The sequence below is a fragment of the Ambystoma mexicanum genome, chromosome 7q, assembly GCF_040938575.1.
Source record: "Ambystoma mexicanum isolate Mex_15411 chromosome 7q, UKY_AmexF1_1, whole genome shotgun sequence".
NCBI classification, from domain to species: Eukaryota; Metazoa; Chordata; class Amphibia; order Caudata; family Ambystomatidae; genus Ambystoma; species Ambystoma mexicanum.
The window spans coordinates 176,391,963-176,414,548 of record NC_090941.1 but is presented as its reverse complement, the minus strand read 5'-3'; the positions used below and the strand labels follow the sequence as shown (position 1 = coordinate 176,414,548).

The window sequence follows — 22,586 nt, the reverse complement described above, 5'->3', positions numbered from 1 at the left end:
CAATTTTACTTTACTATTCTTGGGAACAGTAGTTAACTTATTTAAACCTTAAGAGAAATCTAAAGGATTTCTGTGACAGTGCACTGAAGGTGCTGTGTCACCATACAAAGGCCAGCAAAAGAGCTTGGCGGGGGGGGGAGGGGGGAGGTCTCTAAGGTCGAATGGAATTGGCACAGAAATTAGAATTCTTCCTAATGGTCACTTGCAAGGCACTGCTGTAGTGGTATTAAGACTATTGATGGTAGGAGGTGCAAAATACCTGGGCTTCTAATAGCAGTGCCTGGCAAATGCCTAATACATGTACACAAGCCAAAAATGCTTACTTTGCCAATGCTGGTTTTTAACAGGACGTCCGTGAAGGACCTGCAGAGTGCTCATAAACTGAGTGGCTGAAGATTTTGCTAAGTTTTCTGAAACGCACAGGGGACCCCACGCTCTGGGTTAGGGTATTACTATAACAATTGATCACGGAAAAACAGCCAGAGGATACAATTTGAAAGTAGGTATCGAGGGATTTTATTAAACATGATACAATTTAAATATGAGCTAAATCATGATTTAATCCGCATTTATGGCAACAATTTACATAGCAGGAAAACTTTTAAGAACACAACTATATAAAAATTTCATACTATTCAATCGTGACATTCATCCGTCAACCATCAATCCACTCGTACAAAACACCAATGGGTGTAGAGTATAAAATCTATAAAACAATCATGACATATAATTTATCAACAGGATTATTTATAGAAAGAATGTGAAGTCAATCTGCTTGGCCACAATCTATAATAAAGGTGGCCAAAAAATGAGATGGGTCCCAAGAATTTTCAACCACGACCTCATCACAAGTTTTTCTATACTGGTTTCGACGTAATACTTTATTATAGTGATGTCTTCTTCAGGAGATACATTCTTGGCATAGAAAAGGGGAGACAATCCATTCTTCTTTTTTATAATAGACTGGAACAGCTGTTTGTTCCAATTGACAGCGTCCAGAGACTGGTTCCTGCATGGAAAATTACTGATCTCACATTAGGGCTTCACCCTAATGTGTCCAGTTGATGCAACCACTCACGGAGTGAGTGCTGGCGCCTACAGACGTATCACACTGGACCACAGGGGGGTGTATTACGTCCCTTCAGCAAAAGAAAGGTGTTGCTCGACTCGCAGCTCCCGACGAAGAGCCGTAAGACGAATAGGCTCCGGCGGACGCAGATGCTCATTTTGCTAAGACATTTTTATTCTCCAGCATGGGGTCTGGCATGGATTCACATGCTCATGAATATGCCGTCAGTCTGGAAATTCTTGGTAAAGAGAAAATCAGCTTCACTTTTGAACTGTCTTTCTCCTAACCACCAATTGCTGGTCTCTGGGTCATACTCCCATGCCAATGACTGTCCTCTACCTAAGCCCCTCTTCTGGCACCCAGCTTCAGATTTTTACCGCACGTTAGTGGTGTGGAGTCCTCGTGATTAGCTCTCTGGCTTTTTACTGTTTTTTGTGCCTTTTCTCTATTTTTTCGGTCAATCAAGCCTCAAGCTCCATCGATCCATCATCCGACTAACAGGGACCCGTTTTTCAGAACTTTCTATGCCCCTCAAGGGCGATTTATTGTCTAGTTCCCTTCTTTGAGGATTCTGGAAGATTCTTTGAGGTCTACTCTGCGTGTACATGGCTGAAGATGAGACAACGCCTCTGTTCAGCATCTGTCCTGGATGTGGACTAAGGAATATTTTCCTGGACGATGGGCACTCTGTGCCTTTACTACCTACATTCTGACCAAACGCACGTGGAGACCTGTGCGTTCTGCAAGGATATGGTGCTTCGCACCATGAAGGACTGTCGCAAGTGGCTCGGGATGAAGATCCCGGGCAGGAAGCCTCATCCAGCAGGAGAAAATCTGAGCAGACCTTTGAGGGTGCTCCGGCGACCCAAAATGAGGCAAAGCACTGCAAGCCCGCGGGCACCAGTAGCGCCATTGGGACGGGCTCCTTGGCAGCCTGGTTGGGAATGACAACTCCGGCACCCTCTACCACGAGCCAACGCTCCAGGTTAGAGAAGAGAAAGTCGGACCATCTGGGTAAACTTCTGGAGAAGTCCCAGCTGACTCTGACGGAGAAAGCGAAGGGGAGCGGTGTGCTGACCGCCACCCCCGTGAAGGCCTCCAGTTCACCCAAGGTCGTGAAGACACAGGTTCACCAGATGAAGCACTCCCTGGAAGAAGTGGTGGCAACCCTAGCGAAGGCCATGTATGCAGACTTGCAGGAGGTAGGATCGAAGATGAGTTTCCCTGCCTGCTTGGAGGGAATCTTTTCTACCCATTGAGAAGACACTGGTGAAGACTATGCCGAGCATCACCCCTAGACCATCCCCGCTGGTTAAGCAGAAGGGGGTGGGGTTGGAGACCAGTAGTCCTGCAGGGCCCAGACCTCTCCTCCCAGGAGCTTTCTGGTCTGAAGGCCGTACTGGATAAGTTCTTTGAGGCCAGGTCCTATGGGAAGGACCCCGGCGAAGCGGATGTGGAGAGCGGCGAGGAAACCGATGAGCAGCAGGGTGGTGAGGAGCCGGAGGACGACATGCCACTGCCACCACTCCCATTGCAGCCACAACAACCTCCACCAGCGGGCGTGTTGGCAGACATCCTGTAGGCACTGCACACCTTGTGTTCAGAGATCCGAACAAGTATGACCCTGTCGGGAGATCCCGCAGCACCTGGGCCGTCGGGGGGAAACCCCCTGTTAAGAGGAGAGTCCATCCTCCACCTCCCATTGCCCGGGCCTCGCCACCCGACGAGATTGGGTCTTTCCACGCCATGATTGCAAGGGCCTCGGAGATGTTTCAACTAGCCCCTGAGGAGAAGGAAGGCTTCCTGTACCAGCACCAGGAGGCCAAGAGGAAGACTGCTTTATATCCCTCTATTGGACATTTGGGACGAGGGGCTGTCTCTCATGAAGAACCTGTCCTCCCGAAGAGGGACAAGTACAAGTACAGGGTGCCGGACTGTGCACCCAAGTGTCTCAGATCTCAACCGTCCCCAACTCTGCAGCAGCAAAGAAGTCCTCCGGATCTTCAGAGTCCTCTCCCGCCAGCCCCACCCCCCCCCGCCCTTCAGACAGCGAGGGAAAGAAGCTGGTCGCCATGGGGTGACGGGTCATCTCAACGGCTGCAACAACGATCAAGGAGGCCAATGCCTTGGCCATCGTGGGCAGTTATGACAGGGAGCTGTGGTTCAAGTTTGCGCCCCTCCTGGACTTCCCTACAACAAGAGTGGAAGCGCTGGAGATTCTGCAAGAAGGCGGGTGGCATCGTACCAAAGCATCACAGTGGCCACGGACCTCTCTGACCAGGGATTCCGTCAGATGGGCAACGTTTGCCTTCGGTGGGGTTGGTTGAGGGCCAATGGCTTCCACCAGGATTTACAGTCTGGTGTTGGACATGCCCTTTGACTGGGACAACTTATTTGGCAAGACAGTGGACAAGTCTCTCCAGGCCATCAAGGCAGATACCGAGACGGCCTGGGCGTTGAGCACGCTCCAGCAGCAACGGCTGTCCTTTTGTACCTATGGAGGAAAGTCCCAGGGATACTCCAAAGGTTTCAGTGGTGGCTCGTCAACCGTCCCGCTCTTCAGCTCAGGAAGCCTACAGGGGTCCCAGCAAGTCCGGAGGAGGTTGCCGTCTTCGCCAAGGTCCGCAAGGTGGCGCCCCACAGCGAAGCAGGATTGAACGAGCTGCAACGTCGGGCCCCCATGCGCGCACACCCCGGTGGGAGACCATCTGGCGAACTTCGTCGGCGTGTCGAAGTCAATCTCCACCGACCACTTGGTGCTGGAGGCCTTGGCCCATGGGCACACCCTGGAATTTCTACAGAAGTGCCCACACATTCCACCAGTAGCCAAGAAGGAAAACCATGTCCCGCAACTTCTGCTGGAGGTACGGGCCATGCTGAAGAAGGGTGCCATAGAATTTGTCCCAAAAAGGCTTTGGGGCTATAGTGTACTTCCTCGTCAGAAAGATGGGTGGTTGGAGACCCATACTAGACCTCCGCCTCAACAAGTATGTCAGGTACTAGAAGGTTCGGATGGTCACCTTTCAGCACGTGCTGGGACAACTGGAAGGTGGTGATTTCCTATTGTCGCTGGACCTGGAGGACGCCTATTTCCACATCCCCATTCACAAGTGACACCGCGTTTCTGCGCTTCGTGGTCCAAGGGCAGCATTACCAATTAAAGTCCCTTCCCTTCGGATTGAAGTCGGCACCAAGGGTTTGCACCAAGTGGTCTGGCGCCAGTGGCGGCGTAGTTGCGCCTGCAGGGTTTCATGTCGACCTCTACCTGGACGATTGTCTCATCTGAGCGAAGTCCAGGGAGACCGCAGTTGAGCAAATGGCGGGGACCGTCCGGCTACTAACGCAACTGGGGGTCTTGATAAACTTTGCAAAGTCCTGCTTGGTGCCATCGCAGGACGTAATGTTTCTGGGGTCCCGGCTCAACACTGTTGTGCCTGGCGCCCCCGTCGGAGGAGAGAATAGCGACCATCCTGGGCAAAGTACAACAGCCGTTGACCCTGAAGATCGCAAGGGTGAGGTCCATCAAGTTCCCTCCTCAGCATGTTGTCGTGCATTTACCTTGTGTGCCTGTGCAGGCTGTTGATGTGACCGCTGCAGGAGTTCCTTGACGCCTGTTGGATCCAGGTATCGGGAAGCTTCGAGGAAAGAATCGCCCTCTATTCCGTCATGGTGTCCCTGCATCTGTGGGCCGGCGCAGATTTCCAGCCCCCCCCCCCCATATCAGGAGACGGTCATGAGGGACGCATCCCTGGAGGGATGGGGTGCGCACAACGGTCGTCTCCACGCAAGAGGCCTGTGGCTACCGGAAGAGAAGACGTTGCACATAAATGTTCTGGAGCTACGGGCCTTGTTTTGGGCCCTCTAGTCTTTCCTTCAGTCCCTCAAGGGCAAGGTGGTGCAGATATTCACGGACAACACCATGTTTTTTAAATCTGTAAGCAAGGGGGGGGGCACCAGATACCTGGCGCTCTCCAAAGAGGTGCAGGACCGATGGCGATGGGCTGTTGACCAGTAGATTTTCCTCCCATTTCATCTGGCAGGAGTGAACACTGTGGCCAACTCTCAGCAGGGAACTGCGCTCTTACCCAGAGTGGGAGCTTCGGCAGGACCAAGTGGATTTTCTATTCCAACGATGGGGCAATCCCCAGATGGATCTGTTTGCAACGGCGACGAACACCAAGTGCCCGAGGTCTGCCAGCAGGTTCCCCAGCAGGGGAGCATGGGGGGGTGCATTCTCCTTTCCCTGGGACGGCATGGTCCTCTGTGGACCTCCCGTTGCCTCTGCGACTCATCAATCAACTCAGACGGTCCTGGTGCAGGATGATCCTTGACACACCGGCGTGGCCGAGGCAGATATGGTACCTGGACCTTATGGACATGTTGGCGTCCCCTCCAGTCAAGCTTTTGGCGGACGCAGATCTTCTCACCAGGGAAGGAGGCGTGATGCTGCACCGCGACCCTGGGTCGCTGAACTTGCAGGCCTGGCTCCTGCAGCGCTAGAGTTTGGTGGATACAATCCTCCGGTGGACTGCAGGGAAGTGCTTACCAAGGCCAGGGCTTCGTCTACGCTGAAATGCTACGGACATAAGTGGAAGAGGTTTGCCATTGGTGCAGCGTACAAACTTGACCCTCTACGGATTACAGCTCAGCAGGCGCGGCAGTATTTACTATCGCTGGCCAAGGCTGGGTTGGCTCATGCTGCCATCAAGGTTCATCTGGCGGCTATCTCCCGCTACACCAGAACTCTGGGGCTGTTGTCGTTATGATCACACCGCCTGGTCAAGGAATTCATAAAAGGACTTTTCTGTTCGCTCCCGCCGGTGAAGGCTCCGGCGTGGGAGCTCAATGTGGTGATGACTAGGCTCATGGGTCCCCCATTCGAGCCTTTGCATTCGGCACCGCTGAAGTTTTTATCGTGGAAAACATTATGTACCTTCTTCCACACCTCAGAAGCAGTCAGACAGGCAAAAAACAGACGGACAAGTCTCAGTCCTATGTCATTTTAAAGACCCCTGCAAAAACACATAGGTCCAGTCAGGGCAAGACAGGGAAACTCCCAGGAAAGAGTCATTTCCAGCTCAAAGGAATGGTCTAGTGACGACATAGACAGTTATGTCTAGGATGTCGACTTTGGCAGGCTTCTATGCCAAGAATCCTGAACACTGCCTCTCGTATACCCCTCTGGTTCTAGGGACCCGATATCCCCAAGTAAGAAGTCCCGGGTTGAAGCACCAACACGGTCTTCGGACCCTTTCTGTATACAGCCCTACTCTCAATATAATGAGGATCCACCCTTTATTGAGGATCCTGATTTGGGCATGTTGGGAGACCAATCTGGGACGGGCTACTATGGGGATGAGGACCAGGAGGAGGAGGAGGAGGAGGAGGAGGAGGAGGAAGAGGATGACCCAGAAACCTACAGGGTAGATTCCCCAGTAGACAAAGATCCCCCGGTTACCGTCTCCCCGGTCAACAACCAACCTCTCCTGAATGAAGTTCTGTCCAGAGAGGCAGAACACTTCCACATTGACACCCAGGGAGCACAGGAAGAGAGGGACTTTGCCGAAGAATTAGTGGGAGAAAGGAGACCTGTTGCCCAGGCCATCCCTATCCTTAAGTCGATACAAAGGAGGATAGACCCTTCCCTTGTAAATCCCAACCTCACCAGGGCGGTAAACCCAAGGATAGAGAAATTTTTCAGGGCAGCCCAATCTGACCCGCTGTACATAAGGGGACAACTGAAACCGGGCTCCCTGGTAGTTACGAACACACGGAAGAGGGCCGGAACACCCCTGTCATCGTCCGAAGCTCCTCCCGACAAGGAGAGCAAGAAGATTTATGGCTTGGGTAGGAAAGTAGCCTCCACTTCCGCCTACCAGGCTAGGATCTCTAACTCCACCACCCTACTGGAGAGTTACAACTGCCACCAGTGGGAGGAAGTCGTGGCACTTATAGACTCCGCCCCAGAACCCTTTAAAAGCCAATTGGCACAGGTTGCGTCATAGGGAAGAGCTGTGTCGGTTGCATCTTAAAAGCAACCTTTGATGCCGCGGATAACGCCGGCAGATTGATAGCAGAAAGCAGTGTTATCAAAAGACATGCTTGGTTACGCCAATCTGGGTTCAAACCCGAAACGCAAGCAGCATTGATGGACAAAGCGGTGGAGACGGATCTACTGTTTGGGAAGGCGGTAGAGGATGCCCTGAAAAATGCCAAGGATGCGTACGAGACTCTCAAATCCCTAGGCCAATTAACCAACAAACTCCCAAATCAGAGGGAATGGCAATTTTCGTCGCCCACGCGGACAGAATTCCCAGAGAGGAACAAACTATTCCTAGGGGCAGGGTACACCATGGAACAACTAGCAGTCTACCCACAGTTATGGCAGGGGTAATAAGAGGGGACGTGGTAAGGGTAGAGGCAGCCCCAGTAGAGGCGGTGGCACGCCTCCACTAAAACAGTGACGTTCCTTTCAGGGTCCCTTCTCATGCATCCCCAGTAGGGGGACGCATTACCAACTTCACCCAAGCTTGGGAAGGGATTACATCAGACAGATGGGTGCTGTCCAGTGTCCGCAGGATACTGCATAGCACTATTAGAGCCTCCCCGAGACCACCCGCCACGTCGGAGTACACTCTAGACCACCAGAAGATCCTCCTCGAAGAGATCGGCAATCTTCTAGCAAAGGACACGATAGAACTCGTCCCGGGACACCAGGTAAACGAGGGTATTAATTCAACTTACTTCCTTGTGCCAAAAAAAATTTGACAATGCGCCCAGTACTGGACTTAAGGCCTGCAAACAAGTATGTCAAGCCCCAACATGTTTGCATGACTACTCTCCAAGAGGTAATCCCCCTCCTAAAAAAAGGATTACATGGCAACATTGGACATGAAAGATGCTTATTTTCATATTTCCATGTTCCCAGCGCACAAGATACTTGCACTTCAAGGTGGACAGTCAGCATTATCAGTTCAAGGTACTGCCCTTCGGGATAGCCTCGGCTCCAAGGGTATTCACCGTTCTGGCGGTGGCACACCTACGCAGGGAGGCAATCCCAGTGTACCCTTATCTGGACGACTGGCTCATCACAGGGGAGACCCCAGTAATTTGCAGAACATTCAAAGAACGATCGACCTCCTCTTCGAATTAGGTTTCTCCATAAACGAGAAAGTCAAGTCTTGTTCCAAGCACCTCCAAAAACTTCCTAGGAGCTGTCCTAAACACACAAGAGGGGTTGGCCTTTCCATCAGAGGAAAGAATTCGGAATATACTGCTGCAAATTCCGCAATATCAGGCCGGTCGCCAGATAACGGTACGCAAAGCAATTTGTTTGCTGGGCATGATGGCGTCATGTATTTACCTGGTCCCCCACGCGCGCCTGTGCATGCGTCCTATGCAAGAATGGTTGGCGAAACAGTGGTCTCCGGCAAGTGGTCAGTGGGACGATCTAGTGGTTGTTTCGCCAACACTTGTACAAAGCCTTCAATGGTGGACAAGAGAATCTGTCCAAGGGGAAACACTTTTACGATCCCGAAATACAGGCGGTAGTCACAAACGACGCATGCTTGTCGCGGTGGGGAGCTCACCATTTCCACCACACAGCTAAGGGTCTCTGGTCTCACTCAGTGGCCAAGAATCATATCAACCTGCTAGAGCTTCTGGCAGTATTCGGAGCGCTTCAAGCGTTCGAGCCCTACCCGTTGAACCTGTCAGTGCAGATCCGGACGGATAGCACTACAGCTATGTTTTACCTGAACAAGCAAGGAGGGAGAACATTTGGATATGGGCACTCAGACGGAAAATCTTCCTGTCATCGCAACATGTTCCAGGGGGTCTCAATTCTCTGGCGGATGCTTTGAGCAGAGATCCCCTCCCAGAGGAACACGAATGGTGTCTACACAGAGAAATCGTAGAAGATATATTCTCTCAGTGGGGTTGTCTACCCATTCCAAGACAGATACTCAAGTGGGACAAGCGGGTCTAAGACATTTATTTGCTCATGACACTTCTCACATCCCACCTTCTTCTAACACTGCTCGCTAATCTATGCATAGCATGTGATCTAAACAGATTCCACAAGCCTCACAAGAGATACATTACTCACCGTAATCTTATTTCTGATGCTTGTATCTGCTTAGATTCACATGTGACCCGCCCTTCCTCCCCTCAGAGAAGGCGCATGGATGCTTGTAGTCTTATCTATCTGCTTGGATTATCTGTACTCCCGCTACTCCTCATGCTACCTCATGTCAGCAAAAATACAATCTGAGGGTCCTAGACGCGTGAGGGATCATGGGTACAGTGCATGTCACACTAGGGATAGTATTACTGGCACGCCCTGTGCCGAAGCCCATTTTCGAGTTTCGAAAAACAAACTGTAAATACTCTGCAGCTTCCACTAGATGTCGGCCTATGCACAGCATGTGAATCTAAGCAGATACAAGCATCAGATATACAATTATGGTGAATAATATATAGCATACACCCATAACCATTATAGAGGCTCCAGGTCTAGGCTCAGTGAGACCATGTTTGCACAGCTGCTGTTAGTCCACCTCATTGTTCCCCTCCGAACAAAGGGAAGTTTCAAACAAAATTAACTAGCAGGACGTACCTCAAGGTCTACAAAATTGGCCATTAGGTTCCTAATTTGAATAGTCTTGCACCCCAGGTGAACCCCAAGCTAAATTAACAGCTGCCACCCATTTACTCTTCAAAAAGAAAATGTGCCAAAACCAGCTGCTTAAAAGGGCCTCTGTTCTAGAAGTCAGTCGGGTCCTATAATGAAGAGATTGTAGTGGCAAGTGGACTCAAGTAGACGTCGCTTTGTTTTTTTGGATGAGACCTCTTTGTAGCAAATGTTTGAGGTTGTGGAGGCAAGGGACAGACATTTTTAGGGCTTCTATAAAAGGGACAGCAAAACATCCCGAAAATTGTTTAGGCAATGCTTTAGAATTGGTCAGCAGATCCCCCCCCCCCCCCCCCCCCCGCCCCCCCACTGTAGTGTCTAGACCTACACATCAAACTTCTATATTGTCATTTTCCACATGGATGCTTGCTGTTAATATGAATATCTCACCTATCTGAATCCTTGTTGCAGGTAGGTTTCAGCTATGCCATGGTCTTTGTACTTGCTATAGTGAACACTTGTATTTCTTTCAGGAACTTTCCCGGCATATTTGGAAACCAACAGCAACATTATATGGATGTCATTAAAAGAATGCTGGTGCAATGTATGCAAGATCAAGAAAACCCAACGGTAATTGACCTTCATGCCAGATAATCCCTTTGTGCCATAATCTTTCTTTTCAGAAACTCCATAATAATCGTTTATTGGTTTAGTAAACCCTATTGACGTAGTTTTTCAGACCTTTTCTATGGGTTTATAGTCCTGACCCAGTTGGGTGACGTATCAAGTTTTCTCTTGCTTAGTGTTGGCAGTGACTGAGCAGGGTAGTTAATTTAACACAATGTTAAGTCTGTTCATGGATGTAGCAGAAATTGTTTCTTCTGTGGCAATGTTAAGCAGATTATTCAGGACCTGCTTTGGCAAGCAGTTTTGAGAGACAAATCTATGGTGCAATCGAGTGGTGCAATCAGTTTCACTCTAGTCTTGCTCAAACTTTCTAGGGTGGCTAGTTAGTGGGCTTAGACCTAGGAGGTAGGCCTGGGGTGAGGTAGTTAAAGGAACAGAAGTCGATACATTGGCAAAAATACACTAATATGCAGGAAAGGAGTAAAACGCTGAACGCTTTTGTAAAATCACTTTAAAAGCTGTATTATACAGATTAAAACGAGGAATGGGTTACCTACCACTTGGAGCACACTGAAATGTACACTATAAATATGGCAGTTTACGATCTTTGGGTAGGATAGAAGTAAGTTTGAGCGCCACTTCAGAAGTATGTGATTTTAATATACATGTTGTAAATAATATGAACAATTTTTATTGATTTTTGTGCATGTATCGGCATTAAAATTTACATAACATCAGTACATATTGTCTCATCAATGCTGTATTCAAGCCAAACATTAATTTAACTAACTATAAACATTCCCTTGCTTCCACCCCGGTCCCCTCCGGGTCTGTCTGCTGCCAACTAAATACTAGGTGTTGCATAGCGGCGTTTAGCTTGCCAGCCACTTTGATCAGGGATTACTCAATTTCACCTATATCCCCTTCATTGAACAGAGTTTGTAGTAATGCTTCCCAACCTGCAAGCTCCGTTTCTGCCCTTCCCTACCTATGCATGTGTCTCCAACATTCTTCACTTTTGGGGCCTTTTGGTGATTTCCAAGCCATGGCAATCCTTGGTTTGGCCAGGATGCATGCCAAATCTTTGTTTGTGCTTCCTCCCCTTCGGGCGCGGAAAGCGGCGCAGCAAGCATGCCTCTGGGTTGAGCGCATCCAGTTACACCCCTCCCCTATGCAGTCTATTCAATAGCTCCTGCTAATATTCCCCTGCAACTGGGTGTTAGGCAGAATCCTGTGCAGTTTCCTTGGGGAACACTGCAAGAAGATTAAGACTACAGGAGTAGGCAGTAAACCCAATTGGTAGCAGTCTGTACCACCCAGATTTACCTCGTAGCTGTGGCTGAGCAGTCAGACTCCTCTCAAGAAGAGTAGGGCAGTATATAGAGGATACACAATAGGGCTAAAAACACAGAGCAAGTAACCACTGACCAGAGCTTTGTATAAAAAGTATATAATTAACACACACTTAAAGAAATACACTAGCACTATAAATCAAAGCAAGTTCAAACAGTCAGAAGTATACACACTTCCTTTAAGAATTATTAGACAAGTCTAAGTCAAAACACCACTATTTGTCAAAAAAGATGTGAGCGCGTAACTTGGATGGCACTCCAATAATTAAGTAAAAGGGAGAGAAAAAGGCAGGTCATAAAAATAAAAAGGTTCCCAACACTTTTATAAGACCAAAACAAGTTAGCGAAGGCAGTGTCTACTGTAGAGCGAAAGTTCATAGGCCAGGCCCACTTTAAATGGAGCAAGGTGAAATGTGCCCAATATCAGTTTAGAAATGCATTCAAGTCTTTGTAAAAAAGTTCAAAAGAGGTTGGGTTGATTCAGAAGGTAAAGTGAGAAGGTCTGGGGGCCAACCCAGTTGGAAAGCCAAGGATTTAAGGGTCGCCTTTAGCAAACCGTAGAAAGGTAGGACAGGTGGAAGACAGTAACTTTAAAGTTGAGGAAGCTCCAGCAGTGGTGGTTGCTCTTGGCAGCGGGTGCAGTTCGTGGTTTCGACCAGGAGAAGAGGATCTCGTCGAGGAGGAAACTTGGAGTCGTTGCACTGCCCAGGGAAGAGACCAGCCGCGGAGTTTGTCGGTTAAAAGGTGCGTTCTTTTTTTTCGTGGTCAGTGGTGAAGCTTGACTATCTGGCCGCCGGGGTGCTTGGCACGGGCGATTCGACCAAGAGACGTCCTGGAAGGCGAAAATGGCGAACTGGTTGATCCCACCAGCTCAGAGGAAGAAGACTTTCAGCAGAAGATAATCTCGTCGGGAAAGTGGTGAGGTTGTTGCAGCAGGGCTCCACCAGTGGTGTCGTTGCAGATGGCTCAGCTTCTCCCCTCTTCGGATTTCTTAGGTCCTATGGCGACTTCTGAAGTTCCAGTCCCAAAAGCCCTGCTTTTATGCAGAAAAAAAACAGCCTAGCTGTCACTCATACATGCTAAATGGTGAGCCGGGCGGCTCACCCCTGGGCCAATCAGAACAGTGCGACTTGAGTTGCTAAGGCAACGCAGTCCAGGGTGCCCATTCACCACCCACCCACACATCCTGTGGAACCCAGAGTGGCACCAGTTGGAGGGCTTCTGTGGAGAAGCCCGCCAAAAAAGTGCAACTAAGGGCCCGACCTTGGTTGGAGTTAGACGACACAAACGCCATTTTAGAAAAGAGTTCTGGCAAAAAGACCCAACCAGTGATTTTATATTAAATAAATAAACCGGCGGTATCTTTAACTTTGCACCAAAAAGTGGGTTTAAAATCAATGGGAAAATCCCATAGGAGATATTCAGGTGGAATATTTTGCGTGGTAACCACTGCCACCAGCCAGAAACTCGACAAGGGGGGGACTGGACAGTGCCCCCTTGGAAACAGACCCAGGAACAATCGAATGAACCTCTTGCAGTACTTCCACAATATGATGGTTTGTACTGGTTCTGTTAGTAAAGTCAATGGTGTATGGGTATGGAGTCTGTTTGGGGGGGTCACTATGACACCCCTGTGTTACTGCACCGAGGTTGCTGTGTAACACACAAACGATACCCTATAGAGTAAAAAACCCCACAGCCCATAAGCGCACAGTCAGACATACCTCAAATCATGCCTAAGAGTGGGAGGAAAAGAGTCTCGCTCTTAGCAGGAGAAAATAACAAACCCCAAAAATCCAGCAAAGCTGCTGGGGGACTCGCTAGGTTTGGGAAATTAGCCTTATAAGAGAATTCTCCCAACACTGGGCAAGCACAGAACATATGCGGCATCCCTGCAGCAGCTGATTTGCATCTCGTTCACTCGCCCCTGGGAACTGCGAGATTCGTTTGTGTTTTATATATGCTGTTACCTGCAACTGTATCAACTGTAATCTCTCATTCAGGGACACTTTCTTGTGATATCTCAAGATCTCCTTCCATTGAGCCACAATAAAAGCCACACCAGTGTCCTCTTCCCATTTGTCTTTTGTAACCTGAGGAGGGACACACCTGTTCGACAGCAAGAGATCATATATTCGCGATATGGTATGTCAGCCTTTTGTTATCACACATCTACTATGTTGTGCTTCACTATTAACTCACTATATCCACGCCATGTGCGTGTGATCTCAGATTTCAATATGCTATGTATCATGTATTGACCTGGGTGAATGCCTGTCTGTTCTACAAAGGGTATGTATACGTTGTCTAGCAGATTGTCTACCGTGGCCACCCCCAAAGCCTCCCAGTACTTCCGGACTGCTGTCTTTGCATGCGCAGACGTGGCACTTTCGAGACCAAAGGTAGCTGTGTTAAGATTGGATCAGACGGCCCCATCAATAGTATGGCTCTATCCCACACCTTTACTCCCAAGGCTCAGTGCTTTCCTGTTCCTCCCTCACTTCCATAGGAAACCTCTACAAACTCCATCGTCTTAAACAAGGATCTTGGGATATAAAATGGTACATTTATAAAATAATGCAGCAGTACTAACATTTTCAATAAAGCCGCTCTACCCATCAGACGAGTGTAGCTTGGCCCAGAAGTTCATCAAGCCTTTGATCCCTTCTAGAGCTTGCAATGTATTATACACCTATTCATCCCCTGGGTCATGGTACATATTAATCCCCAGATATCTTAAAGTATGCACTGTCTACCGCAGTGCTAATACTGGCAGCTCATTCTGCGTCCTCTCACAAAATACTGCTAGCGGAAATAGCGCTGACTTGTCCGCGCTAATTGTAATTTTGGACCATGTTGCAAACAGCTCCATGGTTCCAGTAACAGTTCTGGATTATCCTGAGTTCTGAATGTCATTGACATACAATGTCCATAATGCCTGTCTCAATCTATTTCAATCTCAGCCTCTTCATATTCTGTACTGGGCAATTGGTTCCAGGTCCATGATATAAAATAATGGTGACAATGGACAGCCCTGTCTTACCCTTTCCTAGCTCCCATGGAACTGAAATGTGCTTTCCTGTCTTGACCCTAGCCTTAGTATAGTAGCTTAGTTTCTGATGATTGTTAATCTGCTTAGAATCACATGCTGTGCATAGGTCCGACATCCAGTGGTCACTGCGAAGTATTGCATCTTGTTTTTCGTAGTCGAAAAGGGACGTCGACCGGGCGTGTCTGAAATACTATCCCTATAGTGACGTGTGTTGTACCCACAATCCCTCACGCGTCGAGGTCCCTCATTGTTTTTTTCCGCCCAGCTACTGGTCGCCTTTACGCGGAGCTCCTCGAGAGACATTGCAGATTCCATCGCCTCGACCTTTGGTCGTTTTTTCCTGTTTAAAGATTTAATATATCGATCCCTCCCTCGACGCAGTGGTGAAGCTGTCTCCGCCGAGCAAGATCTTCGACGGAGGGGACGAGCGGAGGAGATCCGTCGGCGTTGCCGAACACGTGGCCTGGCCTCGCAGGCCAAATGCAGTAGGGAGAGTGGGGTCGTGGGACATCTGATTCTTTTTCTGAGAATGCCTTTCCTTTTCCCCTTCCTTTCCCTTGGGGTAGTTATCACGCTTTATTGCCTCGGCTATGGAGAGGACACCCTTTAGGTTTTGCCCACTTTGTAACGGCAAGTTTACTTGGAAGGACAAGCATTCACGGTGTAACCGCTGCTTGCCCCTCGATCACGTAGAGGAGGGTTGCTCGGCTTGTCGGCTTCTAAAGCCAAAGACTCTAAAAGACCGTAGGGTCAAGAGGTGGGTGGCCTACGCTATGTCGAAGGCCGGGTCTTCACCCGCCGTTGCTACCACCGACAGTGACGAGGAACGTGATAACACGACCTCCGCTACGGAAGTCGTACACCCCTCTAAAGAGCGCTCGCGCTCTTCGTCGTCTGTCCCCGGCCCCGACGGGCTCGGCTCACGCCCTGCTTATGGGGATGAACACCCCGGCGACACTGACGCACACGATACAACACATAAACACACAACCCATAGCTCTTCTTCGTCTTAAGAAAGCATCAGCGCCCAAGGAGACGCAGGTTACACCTGCGGCCTCCTCGGACCGTTCGGGTTCGAAGCCCCTCTCGCAACCGCAGCCGCAACCAGCGACTGGGCTTTCGGCAAATAAGGGCGCCGCCCCAAACCATCGGCCGGCGCGCACCAGCAGAGCGCACGCCGCCGTAGAACGTTCGACACCCGTAACGTCGAAACCACAGCCCTCCGCTGACAAACGAGTTAGAGAGCTTGGCGAGGATCGTTGTAGCCGACGCCCAGAAGCGTACGCCGAAAGACACGTCGAGCGCTACGCAAAGGTCGAAAGACACGCCGAAAAAGCCAGAAGAAAAACAGGGACTACCCCTTCAGTCGGGGGGGGACCCCCAGCACACCGGAAGGCTTTTCGGAGGGCGACGGGACACTTTCCTCGACGTTGTGGGAGAGGTCGAGCCGTTTTCAGCAAGAAAACACTAATTTTCTCTCGCTAGACCGCTCAGGGGTACCCCATGAAACCATGGAAAGGCTCCATCTCTGCATGGAGAGAATGGAGAGATTTATGAACACCCAGAACCCTCCCACTCCCAAGAGAAGGGCCTCGGGAGGACCCCAGGGCCAAATACCCGAGGCAGGACACAGCCTTAGACTTCCATAATGTGTATGACCTCACTGGTGAGGAACAATACTTAGAAGCGGAGGATGATTTTGTGGTCAATGAAGGCCAGAACCAAGAGGAAGGTCTGGAAGACAGCCCAGACATGGTAGGAGAAGGCTTTGGAGAAAATCCAGAAGAAGGACCTTCTCATCCCTGGCAATCCCCATCGGGATATTCGGACACTGATGTCCTGAACCTAAATCCTCCAGACAATTCACCTGTTAGAAACACGTCTCCCATTGACGATCAGCCCACATTCAATGCCCTGTTGCGCAGAGCAGCAGCACATTTCGAACTGGACACTGGGGAGATCTCTCCGGAAATAGACTTTGTGGAAAGAGTAATTAAGGAGAAACCCCCAGTCAGCCAGACCATTCCCCTCCTCGCTTCAGTGAAGAGAAGAATCATCCCTTCGCTATCCACACCCGCACTAATCAGAGGGGTTAATCCAAGAATTGAAAAACTTTCACTCCTTCACCCTCAGACCCGCTGTGCATAAGGGGACATTCCATTCCGGATTCCCTTGTAGTAACTAATGCAAGGAAGAGGGCAGGGGTGCCGCTGTCCACCAGTGAGGCACCACCTGACAAGGAGGGTAAGAGGTTATATGCCCTTGCTAAAAGAGTCACATCCTCGGCTGCCTTTTCGGCAAGAATTGCGAACAACAATTCTTTGCTAGCTAGCTACGCGGACGCGCAGTGGGCCAAACTGCGCAAGGACGCCGAAGAAGCGCCGGAACCACTACGTACACGCCTGCTTTCAACTATTGGCGAAGGAACCCAGGTCAACCAGAGTATTGTAAAGAATTCTCTGGATGCTGCTGAGACAGCGGGAAGTTCCCTGGTTCAGGGAATACTCCTAAAACGCCATGTATGGCTGCGCAACTCAGGGTTCAAACCGGAGACACAGGCGTCTTTAATAAATAAACCCGTTGAAGACGCAAACCTCTTCGGGAAGGCGGTGGATGAGGCTCTGGAAATGGCTAAAAAAGAGTTTGATACTATCAAAACTCTTGACCAGATCTCTAAGCCCACGACCAGACGCGGCTATGGCAACACACGCTTTTTTCGTGGCCAACGCCAAAAGCAGAATCAGCAGCAACAGTACCCTGCCACCAGTTACCAGACCAATAGTGGGCAGTACAGCCAAAGAGGGCCGCGCAGGGGCAAGGGGAGAGGGCGGGGGTCCACCCCCAAGGCTCCCAAGCCCCCAACAACACCAAGTGACGCGAAGATTCGCGTCCCCTCCCATGCAACACCGGTCAGGGGCCGGATAACATCCTTTCTTCCAGCATGGGAGGGAATAACGTCATACCGCTGGGTACTTTCCACCGTAGCCCACGGATACTGCATCGAATTCAACAGTTCCCCAACATACAGACCCCCGAGGGGACGACGCATGACACCGGAACACCTTGCCATCCTTCTCCAAGAAGTACAACTACTGCTGGAAAAAGGAGCCATAGAGGTCGTGCCTCTATCTCAGGTAACGGAAGGTATTTATTCAGTGTACTTCCTTGTACCCAAAAAGGATCTAACCATGCGCCCTGTATTAGATCTGCGCCCAGCGAACAAGTTTATCAAACCCCAGAAGTTTCGTATGGTGACCTTACAGGAAGTGATCCCACTGCTATCACAGGAGATTACATGACAACATTGGACACGAAAGATGCATACTTTCATATTTTAATGTTGCCAGCGCACAGAAGATACCTCAGGTTTATGATAGAGGGCAAACACTACCAGTTCAGAGTGCTACCCTTCGGCATAGCATCAGCACCAAGGGTATTCACAAAGGTACTGGCAGTGGCAGCGGCCCACCTGCGCAGGTTGTCCATCCCAGTTTACCCTTACTTCGACGACTGGCTCATAACAGGGGATTCTTACGAAACATGCTTCTCCAATACCCAAAAGACTGTAGACCTTTTGTTCCAGTTGGGCTTCTCCATCAACAAAAAAGTCCAGCCTAGACCCCAGCCAAATCACACAATTCCTAGGGGCTCTAATTCAAACAAAGGACGGCCTCGTCTTCCCCTCCAACGAGAGGGTCCAAAACATGCTGTTTCAGATCCCTCCATATGTGACCGGTCGAGAGGTGACGGTACGCAAAGCAATGCGCTTGCTAGGCATGATGGCGTCGTGTATTTATTTGGTACCTCACGCTCGCCTGCGCCCTATGCAAGAGTGGCTCAACAGCCAGAGGTGTCAGGCCAGCGGATTATGGGACGATCCAGTGGTGGTCTCGCAGGCCTTAGTTCTCTCGCTACGATGGTGGACAAAGGAAAACCTGGAAAAAGGCAAACTCTTTGCCACACCCGCGGCGGAAGCCAATCTAACCACAGACGCATCCCTAACAGGATGGGGGGCTCACCTATCCCATCAGACTGCTCACGGAGTGTGGACTCCGAACGTAGCATCCAAACACATAAATCTACTGGAGCTACTAGCTGTGTTCAAGGCGCTAAAAGCCTTCCAGGAACACCTACAAGGCAAAACGGTGTTGGTCCTTACAGACAGCACCACAGCCATGTACTACATCAACAAGCAGGGGGGCACCCACTCTCCAGGACTTTCCAAACTGGCCCAAAATATATGGAAGTGGGCTCTCAAACAAAACATGTTCCTACTGTCAGAACATGTACCAGGGGAACTTAATCTGCTGGCAGACCAACTCAGCAGAGATTTCCCCCTGCCCGAAGAGTACGAATGGCGACTACACGAAGACATAGTCTTCGATGTCTTCACACAATGGGGATTCCCAGAAATAGACCTATTCGCAACCCTGGAGAACTCACAATGCCTAAGTTACGCCTCCAGGTACCCCCAGAACCAATCCAAGGGGAACTGTCTGTCGATGCAATGGTCAGGGAAATTTGTTTACACTTTCCCCCCCCCCCCCCCGACTCCCCTTCTCAACAAGGTGGTGCACAAGATGCACCAGGAACAAGTAACCATGATACTGGTGGCCCCAATGTGGGCCCGACAGCCATGGTTCGCTCACTTGATGGAGATGTCTCTATCTCCCCCAGTGAAACTCCCCTGCCCGTACAACATGCTGTCACAAGACAAGGGCAGGACTCTGCATCCATGCCCCCAGAACATGAACTTAGCAGCTTGGCTCCTGAGATCATAGAATTCGGACATCTACTGCTCCCGCAGAGATGTATGGACATTCTTAGGGAAGCCAGAAAACCTAACACTCGCCACTGCTACTCTAGCAAGTGGAGGAGATTTGTCATCTGGTGCAGAGGGGAAGGCATCAACCCAATTGACTGCTCTCCCACACATATTGTTCTATACCTGACCCACTTGTTGGATTCAGGTCTAGTGTTCAATTCCATTAAAGTCCACCTAGCGGCACTTTCTGCATACACCACTTCACAACTCAAGGTGTCCTGGTGGAAGATCCCTGTTTATAAAGGCCTTCATGGAGGGAATAAAGAGAATACACCCCCGATAGCTGACCCAGCTCCCGGATGGGACCTTTACGTGGTACTTACCAGACTCATGGGCTAACCTTTCGAACCCATGCACATAGCATCTCTTAAAGACCTCACTCTTAAGACTGCTTTTTTAATAGCTATCACCTCCATCAGGAGGGTAAGTGAACTACAGGCTCTTTCTGTTCTAGACCCCTTCGTTACAGTTCACAGAGATAAGGTGGTTCTACGCACGCACCCAAGGTTTGCTCCGAAGTTCATATCGAAATTCCACGTAAACCAGTCTATAGAACTGCCAACGTTCTTTCAAAATCCTTCCAACCTGGGAGAAAAAAACTCTGCATACACTAGATGTGCGCAGAGCGGTCATGTTCTACATGGAAAGAACAGACCACTGAGGAAGACTAATCAGTTCTTCGTCTCGGTGGCAACAGGAAGAGAAGGGGATGCAGTTTCAAAGTCCACTATTTCTAGATGGATTGTTCAATGCATCACTCTCTGCTATACTCTTGCTAAGAGAGAACTGCCCTTTAAGCCTAGAGCACACTCTACTCGAGGCACGGGGGCGTCCATAGCATTCATTGCAAATGTTCCCCTTGAATCCATCTGCAAAGCGGCTACCTGGAGTTCTGTGCACACCTTTACAAAACACTACTGTCTAGATGCACACTCGAGATCTGACTCCCTGGTGGGTCAGGCAGTACTAAGACATCTTTTCTCTACTGTTCCTTCTCATAACCCACCGCCAACTCCGGGTACTGCTCGCTAGTCTATGCACAGCATGTGATTCTAAGCAGATTAACAAGCATCAGAAGACAATGCATTACTTACCGTAAAAGCATTTCTGATGATTGTATCTGCTTAGATTCACATGCGCCCACCCTTCCTCCCCGCTCGGTTGGAAGGAACATAGACTTCCTTTTATCTCTTTTCTGTACTCGCTCACGTCTAGAAGGCTCCCTCAGGGCAGAAAAATACAAACAGAGGGACCTTGACGCGTGAGGGATTGTGGGTACAACACACGTCACTATAGGGATAGTATTTCAGACACGCCCGGTCGACGTCCCTTTTCGACTACGAAAAACAAGATGCAATACTCCGCAGTGACCACTGGATGTCGGACCTATGCACAGCATGTGAATCTAAGCAGATACAATCATCAGAAATGCTTTTACTGTAAGTAATGCATTGTCATACACCAATCGGCCAAATCCACATCTGCTCAATGTTGCATAGGACGCCGTAATGTTCCAGCAATGATACTGACCAGGAGATGACTACCAAGGTAAGAATTGTGTGGCTTTCTTCATTCGGGAGGAAACGCGAGTAAATCCTTACTAATGCGGCCTTTCTCCTCTTTACCAGGTTATGGTATTCCAGGATGCATGCGGTGCCAGGTGAGTGGAACTAAAGTCAGTGATGGATTGAAGACTGGATACTGTTCCAGGTAAGTTTCGGAGTGTTCTTGCTCTCTCTGCAGGGCCTTGATTTCAGGTAAACTGGCATCAAAGAACTGGACACGGTGAGCGTTACGCTTCCCACAGCAGAATAACGCAAAGCATGTTGTGCTGTTTGGGTGTGGTTTAAATAGTCTTAGGTAAAGTACTCCAGGTAAAATAGTCCCAGGCCTGCCACACCCAAAAGACTAGACCACATAGCTCAATTCCTTGTAACTTCGCGTTACTTTGCAGTTTGCAACGTGACGCTCACCGTGTCCAGCTATTCCCTCGCACCTCGGAGAAGCAGAACCTGCAAGGCGACAAAAGGAACCTCATTAGCAGCAGCACCTTACCTGCAGTCTTCATCTTTAAACACTCGCAGCTACTGAGAACCGCTTCCTCGAATCTGCATGCCTCCCGGACAGACCGACCTGAAAGAGGAAGATAGAGGCAACATTAAAGAAAGCTGTAGAGACATTTACAAATTACGAACTGCTCTAAAGCCCTACCTGGCTGGTCGCCTCTTGGCTGGCACCACTCCGGACATTCCACTCGCGTTGAAGAACACCGCGATCTACAAGGAAGGAAAACACGGGTTAGCAAAGGCAAGACTTTGCAGCGCTGCGCATAGCACTTACCGCATCATAGCGCTCTTAATGCGCCATCATTTACCGGCGGGGCTCAACCAAGCCAGTTCGCCGCGCTGAAGCTCTGCATACCTTAGGGAGAAAAGACATTTTAAGCAAAGAAAGGCATGCAGGATAGCAACAAAACTAAAGAACAGCAGTGAGACCTACCTGAACAACATCAAACGAGCCGGCGTCAGTGAAGTAAATGGAATGCACTCGCCCATGAAAGACAACGCGCCCCTGCAAAGAAGGCAGGACGGAGAGCACGCCTAATTCTACCACAAGGCAGAGAACCTTCCCCGCAGACCACATCAGGGCAAAGCTGAGAAGCATACCAGCGAGTAACCCTGCTGGGTGGCATCCCTGTGGATACCAGGTGAGCATAACAATCCATCTCCAATGACCGTTGGATGCTGGACGCTGTTGCCCATGGACACCAATTCCAACAAGTGCATACCACCCGTGGCCGGGCAGGAAAACCATGTCCCTCAGCTTTTGCTGGAGGTGCGGGCCATGCTGAAGAAGGGCACCAACGAGCTTGTCCCAAAGAGGCTCTGTAGTGTACTCAGTACTTCCTCGTTAAGACTACTGGCGGTTGGAGGCCCATCCTGAACCACCGCCGTCTGAACAATTGCACCAGGTACCATCATTTTCAGATGGTCACCCTTCATCTTGTGCTGGGGCAGCTGGAAGAAGGG

The 22,586-nt window shown here is 49.8% G+C and overlaps 1 protein-coding gene across 1 annotated transcript in view; it reads left to right on the top strand.

The window, feature by feature from the left end:
- The window catches only part of IPO5 (importin 5), a 1,138,249-nt gene that overhangs the window by 182,185 nt on the left and 933,478 nt on the right, over positions 1-22,586 (top strand). Inside the window, exon 5 of the mRNA XM_069640466.1 lies at positions 10,235-10,331. Coding sequence (XP_069496567.1) covers positions 10,235-10,331 — 97 coding nt within the window. The remainder of the gene's footprint in view (positions 1-10,234; positions 10,332-22,586) is intronic.